The following is a 7607-nucleotide window of genomic DNA, read 5'->3' on the forward strand; positions in this document are numbered from 1 at the left end:
CCTAATCAAAGACTAGATTTAGTGAAACCTAAGCCAACTAGCAAGTCTCAATCACCAATCAACAAAAGAATTCTGATAACTCAAGAGTCTCTAAATATTCAATCCAAGTTAAGAATATAAAAATCTAATTTAAAACCCAACCAAGCATTTTATCAAACACTTGGAAGGAATAACATAAAAACATAGAAAATTAATAAGAAATAATAAAACCTAAGACTAACAATTGCAACAAATCAACAACCAACGATGAAATAAAGAAGCCATAAACATGAAACATAAAATTGTATTAATATAGATCAAAGGAGACATAAGAGTTCATAAACTAAATTGGCAACATAAAGTAATCAACAAGAGAAGTAAATAACCAAGGTACTAGAACAAATAAAAGTAGAAGAGAAACTAAATTAAAGTAAAGTAGAATTCTGAATTTGAGAAGAAACAATACTAAAAACCCTAAAACCTAGAGATAGGAGAGAGAGGAAAACTACATCTAAAACCTAACTAATGTTAATGAAAGTGTGAATGAGTGATCCCCCCCCCCATCCAGCTCCACTCTACAGCCTCTAAGCTTCACTTTTGAGCTTGAAACTGGGCCAAAAGCAGCCCAGAAATTGCCCCCAGTGTCTTTTATTTAATGCAGCACGTGACGCTTATGCGTCGGCCACGCGTACGCGTCAGTCACGCGTACGCATCGCTGTAAAATGCTCCAATTCGCGTGCCGCATCGCTGTAAAATACTCCAATTCACGCGCATGCGTCAGCCATGTGTGCGCGTCGCTTCTCGCTTCTCAACTCCTTAGTTTCTTGTGTTCCTTCCACTTTAAGATGCTTCCTCTTCATCCTTCAAGTCATTCATGCCCTGTAAACCTGAAAACACTTAACAAACATATCACGGCATCGAGTGGTAATAAGAGAGGGTTAAAATTAGTAAATTTAAGGCCAAAGAAGCATGTTTTCAACCATAGCACAAAATTAGGAAGGAAAATGTAAAACATGCAATTTATATGAATAAGTGTGAGAATAATTGATAAAATCCGCTCAATTCAATACAAAATAAACCGTAAAATAGCAGTTTATCAGAATTCATCAGGATCATGTGTACAAAACAGAAAAATATACAAAAGAGTTTTGACAAAATTTTTTGACTTTTTTTATAACTCTCTTTGCCTTTTCTCTCAATGACTTTTTCTGATTCTTTACTTATAGCCTTTTTTCCATTGAAAAGGAACAAAGAAAGATGAATACTGAAGAACAAAAAATTTAATGTAAACTCATGAAGGAGAAGAAGGGATACCTTGAAAGCTACGAAGATCCAAACTTGTGTGCTCACTCCTTACTTCAATCTCTAGTCATTTACCCTTTTAATATAATAGTAAAGCTTCCAAAGCTTGAACTTGCCTTGAACAGTTGACTTCTTCTTCCCCAAATACATCAACAGCAGTGCCGAGAAGAGATGGGACAACAGCAGTGGATAAAGCAAACATGCATTCTTATCTAGCTTCTTCTCTTTCTTCCTTTTTCAAATTTCTTCAAAGATCTGAGCCATTCATCAATGTTTTGCCTCCAAGTTTTGTTCTTGACTCTTGATTTGTAGCAGAGTTTCGTAACCTCCATTTTCTTCAAGTTTTTCATTTTGTGCATGTAGGAGGAAAGCATCATCAACAAGCAACAAATGAAGCACAAAAAAAGAAATAATTTTCTAATTCACCTCTGGATTTGATCTTTGCTTGAGTCCTAACTTCTAACTTTCTTCTTCTTTCCTTTTTATTTCTTGATTTTGGTAATTCACTTTTTCTTCTTGATTTGAACCCTAATCAGACTTTCTTTTTCTACCTTGCTTTTTGGAACTGATTCACGTGGGTTAGAGAAGAGAGAAGTGAGAGAATGAGTTCTTTGCTTCTCTTCATCTTGGATAATAATATGCAACTATTCCTTGGACAATTAGTGAGCAAATTAGGTGAATGCTTTGATCATGGGTCTAAACTATCATTGGACCTTGCCTATTACTCTTTCTTTTGAATATTTTCTGCATATTAGCCGAACAAAATTATTCACACTACTTTAGAGTTTTCAGTCCAATGTTATAATGTATGATGATCATCAAATTATTGTTATTGTTTCTTCAAATTCAACAAATAATAATAATAATAATAATAATAATAATAATAGTGGAGGAGGAGGAAGAGGAGGAGGAGGGCATACAGTCCAACCCGCCAATTGGCAATACCGTTTGGCTGAATTATACTAAAAATCTTAGCCGTACCTGTATTTTTTGGTGAATTTGGCAAATCCATTATCCATCCGTTTTGCCATTGGATCTTCTGCCAACTTAATGCAACGCTTCCATTTGTTTGATATGTCTATGATGTATCTCATACGGACACCTTACCGAATTAGCTTACTTTTTCCGTGTTTCATAAAATAATACTGACTTGCTAGTTACCTGCTCATAACTTCCGTGTTTCTCTGTTCTCTGTCTCTTTCTCATTTTTGTATTGTCGCTTGAAACTGGCTCAACCATAAGGATATGTTTCTTTTATTATTGGACAGATATGTCTCGGTCTTTCTCTATCTCTATTACAGAAAGAAAGATGGATGCTGTTTACCATAATTTATCTGTGCTATTATTCACCGAAACTATTCATTTTTTATGCGAAATGGACACTTCAAGATTAGCATTATATTTCCGTCTTTTTTATAGATAAAATGTTCATGCTTCCGACTTAAAAGTTAAAACGCATCCCCACCTCCCCAAATTGTCTATTTCTTTCTAAATGTTCATGTTAATCGTAATATCAAGGTTTTCATTTCCATATCAAACAATGCACAAAGTAACCATGGAGAAGGAGAAAGTAAGTGGACGAATTATCATTACTCTTTGACTTCATTGAACTCTAGATAGATGATGATAAGACATAAGCCACTATCAAAGTTTAGTTCACCTAGGATGGAGAGCCAAACAATCAAACAAGCATTATTACAAAATATAGCACAGGTGCCAAAAATATCCAATCAAGTACAAGGCTCTCTTTGGTCTAATGTTCACCTATTATTTCCTGTTCATACTAACATTGCCCGCCAATTCCAATTCCAATTAGTCTTCTTGGCCAACCAGAGTTCCCATTATTTCAAAAGCATTAATGGAAGAACAATATGAGAAGTAGGAGATTAAGGGAGAGAAAAAAGAAAGAAAAAAAAAAGACAAACCCAAACCAGACACAGATGACCAACACCCACTTGTATCCCTAATAACACCTTGACGGAGAGGGTGTGATTATTTTTATTCTTACAGAACACACCAATTAGCATTCATCTTTGAGGGGGATCAACTGTACGGACACTAGCAATGGACATTCCCTCAATTCGGTCCTTGGTGATTTCCACAAAGTGACCAACTATCTCATGAAATTGCTTTAGCCCTGACAGTGGAAGAATTATTGAGGATCGATCAGAACCTGCAACCTGCAATGTAATAACATGAATTTGCAGCAAAATATCGAGCATCAAAACAAACTTAACAAAATAAGATTTGAAAAAGGGCAAAAGGATAAGGCAGCACACCTCAGAGATTCTTAAAAAATGGCCCCTATTATTGCTCCCAAGATCAAAGAAGAATCTTTTTTGATCAGCCCTAATCACTTTTGAGACCCCCACATTCCCAATTTCTTCTTGCGCAGGCAAATCAACAGACCTGTCCAACTCAGAAGTGGTTGGTGGTTGATTACTATGGCCAGCGATAAAGCCGGCACCAACATCATCAGAAAGTCCAACAATACGTTCAGAGGATTCAGAACTTTGCTGTAGCAGAATGCACACCATAACATGAGATAAGAACATATCACTGATTGCATAGGATGTTAATATACAAAGTGTTACCTGATTGGGTAGAATGAAAAGCCTTGATCCTTCGTTGATATCAGCCAAAATGTTCCTAAATGCTGCCCAACCTTCATCTCTGGAACTTCCTGCAGGAACAATGATAGTACTACGGTTTCTACTCACAGAAGCTTCAGACACCTTCATAAAATAAAATAAAATGATAATTCTGAAATCAATTAGACATTTTTATAAGATAGCACATCTACAATATCTACACTATACACATGATTTCCTTAGACACCAGTAACAACTTAAATCTGACGGTTATAGATATGTGATTCTTTGGAGAATAGCAGTCTAAAAATAAGCAAACTACATCTAAATCTTTTTATACATTACAAATGCAAAATAAAAAATCTATAGAAATTCTCGTTAAAATATTCAACACTTTGTTATACATATACATGGATCACCTAACAATCTAACACCTAATTATGTGTGTGCACAGGCATGGACACTAAAATAACTGATATTTGTAAGCATCCTTAATATTGGTAAGAATCCTAGATATTCTAACCTTCATTCTAATAAAGAAAAAGAAACGCAAGGATAAAATGTTATAAGCAAATGATCAAGGACAATTATGTTAAAACAAAACAAACACAAAAAATAAATTACAATTTATAACTCATCTCTGGACACTGGGTGTTAAATTAATGGAGAAAAGATGAAACGAAGAATTATTACTGGAGTAATTACTAAATAATACAGGATAAAATTTCCACTTCAGCATAAAAAAACGTGTCAAACAATTTTTAGTTGTCTGTAATTCATTGAATCCCAAGTCCTTATGTTCACACTCAGTCTCTGCTTCCTTTGCTCTAATGCAGTTCCAGCCGTTGAATATGATGGAGCTTCCTCTGCCTAGATGGGGAGAGTAAGTCTTATCTTCAATTAAGACAGAGATCCATGAGTCCCTTGCCATTGTCCCAGTATAAAAAATTGATACCATTGTGAGCTAAACACATATTGAAAGGATCAAGAAGAGAATACAAGATCAAGATGCGGAGAACAAATGGTTGAAAGTGTTTGACAAAACTCTCTTGGAGCAAAGAGGTTGTTATTGCCGTGATAAGTGAGGGTAGGGGGGGTCCAACTGAGGCTCCAAGAATGCAGTAATGGACAGAGGATCTGTAGTTGCAGGAGGAGGCAAAGTTGGTGGCAGAAAAATCAAAAGCGGTTCAGACAGGGTAACACGGGTTCTCTCAAGGGCCAATTCAACTTAAAAATTGAAGACAGAGAAAATGAAAAGGGGAAAATTTTCCCCTATTCACGATAAGGGTATCACTTACTCACAGAATGGAGGAAATATTGTTTTCCTAGTTTTAATCACCTTTCTTTCCTAATCAAACCAAAGACAGTTTGTTTCTCGTTAAATTTCCTTTTACTCCCTTACTTACCATAGGCAAGAGTAAGGACTATGCAGGGATTCACAAACACTTCCATGAAAATTCATTGCCAAGAGGAGTAAAGCATCCCACAAAGGAGTAAAAATTCTAACAATTAACATACTCCTACTTATCATTTCCCACAAAAACCGCCAGAGTCATAACTACCAAAGCATAAACACCACAGTGGAGGAATACCGACACCTAATTATTGGGATTAACAATTAAATCCAGCTTAAAGATGCTACTGACTTCAATTCGGAAAAAAAAAATCTCTTGATAGATACAAAACATATAGATATGAAGCTGAAGAAGGCAATTAAGTGAGCACCTTTAAGAAACGGCCCCTCCTATTCTCCCCAATGTCGAAGTAGAAAATCTGAAAAACAAAATATCGAGCAATTAAAGTAATAACAGACTATTAGTACTATAATTAAGTAAATTACGAAGAAAGATATAGAAAGGGTGGTTACCTTAGTGTCGAGCTGCAATTCCTTGCTATATAGCTCATGATCTTCAGAATTGACGTAGTAATTGAAGAGATCGAGGAACCAGGAGATGCCAGAGGAGGGGACGATGATGGTGGACCTCGTCGCAGAGGTCTTCTCCGATATCTTGAGATAGCGGCCGCGAGGATTCTCCTTCAGATCGAAGTAGAACAACTTGTGCTCCACCTGCAGAGTCTTGCACATCAGCTCCACGTCGTTTCCTCCACCACCGCCGACACCGCCACCAGCGGCCGCAGCACCGCCACCACCTCCTCCGGAGCTAGCCTCCATGACGCCAAACGGATCTGAACGGGGAATTGGTGGTTAGTTAGTTACTAGCACATGTGTGTGTGGACATGAATGGTTAGGGTTTTGATTTGGGGATGAGAAGAGTAATGGTGATTGCGCGGTGGGTGTCGGGTGTGGTTTGGGAGAGTGAGAGACCAGCAAGCTAGAGTTAGTAGTGTTTGGTTGGCGTTAGTGCGTGTGTTGAAGGACGTGTTCCCCGATGTCCTCAACTCGAGAAAACTGAACTAACACCTTCTAAGATCCATCTGATGTGATGTGATCTTTTCACCCCCCAAGTCAAGTAGTGCCGTTGTGGCGTTTTGGGAGCTGTCTAGAACTCTAAATTACTCAATATGGAAAATGTAAATTGTTTTTGAGATTAATTAAATAAGGTCGTTTCTCAAGTGCACTTCTTAATTAATTAATTAATTTGATTTGATTTGGGTAGGACATATTTATGAATTTTATATGTTTATTTTATGAATTTAACTATTTTATGTCTTTAAGATACGTATTAAAATTATAAATTGAAATATTTTTTATTAAAAAATGAAAAATTTAAATTTTTAATATATTTATTTTATATTTAAAACAAATTACTGCTAAGAATGATCGAAAAACTTTAATTAACAAAAAAAAATAATTATATTAAACTTATTAAAAAAATCAAATAAATATTATATTGAAGAAGGACTAATAAATAAAATTTAAAATGATAAAATTATCTTATTAATCTCTTCTACTTTTTTAATTTTTTATTCCGTATTTTTTCCTTCTACATCATCTCTATTGTCATTATGTTTTCTCTTTTTCTTTTTTATCATATCTTTTTTTTTTAGTTTCTGTTGGCTTTTTCTTTTTGTACACTGATGTCTTAGTATTATTGGAGTTCTTTCGATAAGTTCTTCTCCATTTCTGAGTTCTCTATAAATCTACTTTCTCAGGTGTATCATGTAATTTTTGCCAAAATTACTAATTTTTTGTTTATGTTATGGAATTTGATGAATTCTGTCCTTTATTATTTATTTGAATTGAATAGAGGTACTTAGATTTACTTGTTTATCTATGATGAACAAAAAGAGAATATCACCAAAAATCTATATATATATTCCTATTATGGACAAGAATAATACTCATGATTATGAGTAAATAAGAATTTGACTTTACCAATTAACAGACACAACATACATGCTAATAACATCATAAATTCATAAAATTGTCAAATTATGGCATTTAAAGCATATAATGAAGACAGTAAACACTTAGAAAACGGTTACTCTGAAAAAAGAGAATAAAAAGAAAAAGGAAAGCTTAGCAGGTAGTTTCGAATTCTCTGAACACCAAAAAAATTTACTGACTTAAGTATCGAAATATTTTGCAAGTTATTCTGACATCGCTCAAATTACTGAATTAGAATCTCCAATCTCCTTATCTCACAAACTCGTTGCCTCAACAAAACGTAGGAATATTTAGCGCCATCTATGAGAATTTTTTATTGTAATCATAGGTGAATAGAAAATTCATCCACTAATTAACACAATCACTCTTTTTAAGAATCAATATCA

General features: G+C 34.8%; 1 protein-coding gene across 1 annotated transcript; it reads right to left on the reverse strand.

The window, feature by feature from the left end:
• Positions 1-2856: 2856 nt before the first annotated feature.
• LOC107639156 (purin-rich alpha 1) lies at positions 2857-6427 on the reverse strand. Its single transcript, XM_016342589.3, has 5 exons — positions 5740-6427; positions 5598-5645; positions 3876-4016; positions 3561-3797; positions 2857-3461 (listed from the first exon to the last, which is right to left on the reverse strand). The coding sequence occupies exons 1-5, from the start codon at positions 6043-6045 to the stop codon at positions 3309-3311; spliced, it is 885 nt and encodes a 294-aa protein (XP_016198075.1). The 5' UTR covers positions 6046-6427; the 3' UTR covers positions 2857-3308.
• Positions 6428-7607: the final 1180 nt, after the last annotated feature.

This window comes from Arachis ipaensis, chromosome B4 (assembly GCF_059453495.1).
Source record: "Arachis ipaensis isolate K30076 ecotype BB chromosome B4, ASM5945349v1, whole genome shotgun sequence".
In the NCBI taxonomy this organism is placed as follows: Eukaryota; Viridiplantae; Streptophyta; class Magnoliopsida; order Fabales; family Fabaceae; genus Arachis; species Arachis ipaensis.

Bases quoted from the DNA above. Each gene is read 5' to 3' on its own strand.
- LOC107639156 (XM_016342589.3), bottom strand. From the start codon at position 6,045: ATGGAGGCTAGCTCCGGAGGAGGTGGTGGCGGTGCTGCGGCCGCTGGT. The intron at 5,646-5,739 runs GTAACCACCCTT...TTTGTTTTTCAG, and splicing joins AATTGCAGCTCGACACTAAG to ATTTTCTACTTCGACATTGG. The intron at 4,017-5,597 runs GTGCTCACTTAA...TATTTTATGAAG, and splicing joins GGAGGGGCCGTTTCTTAAAG to GTGTCTGAAGCTTCTGTGAG.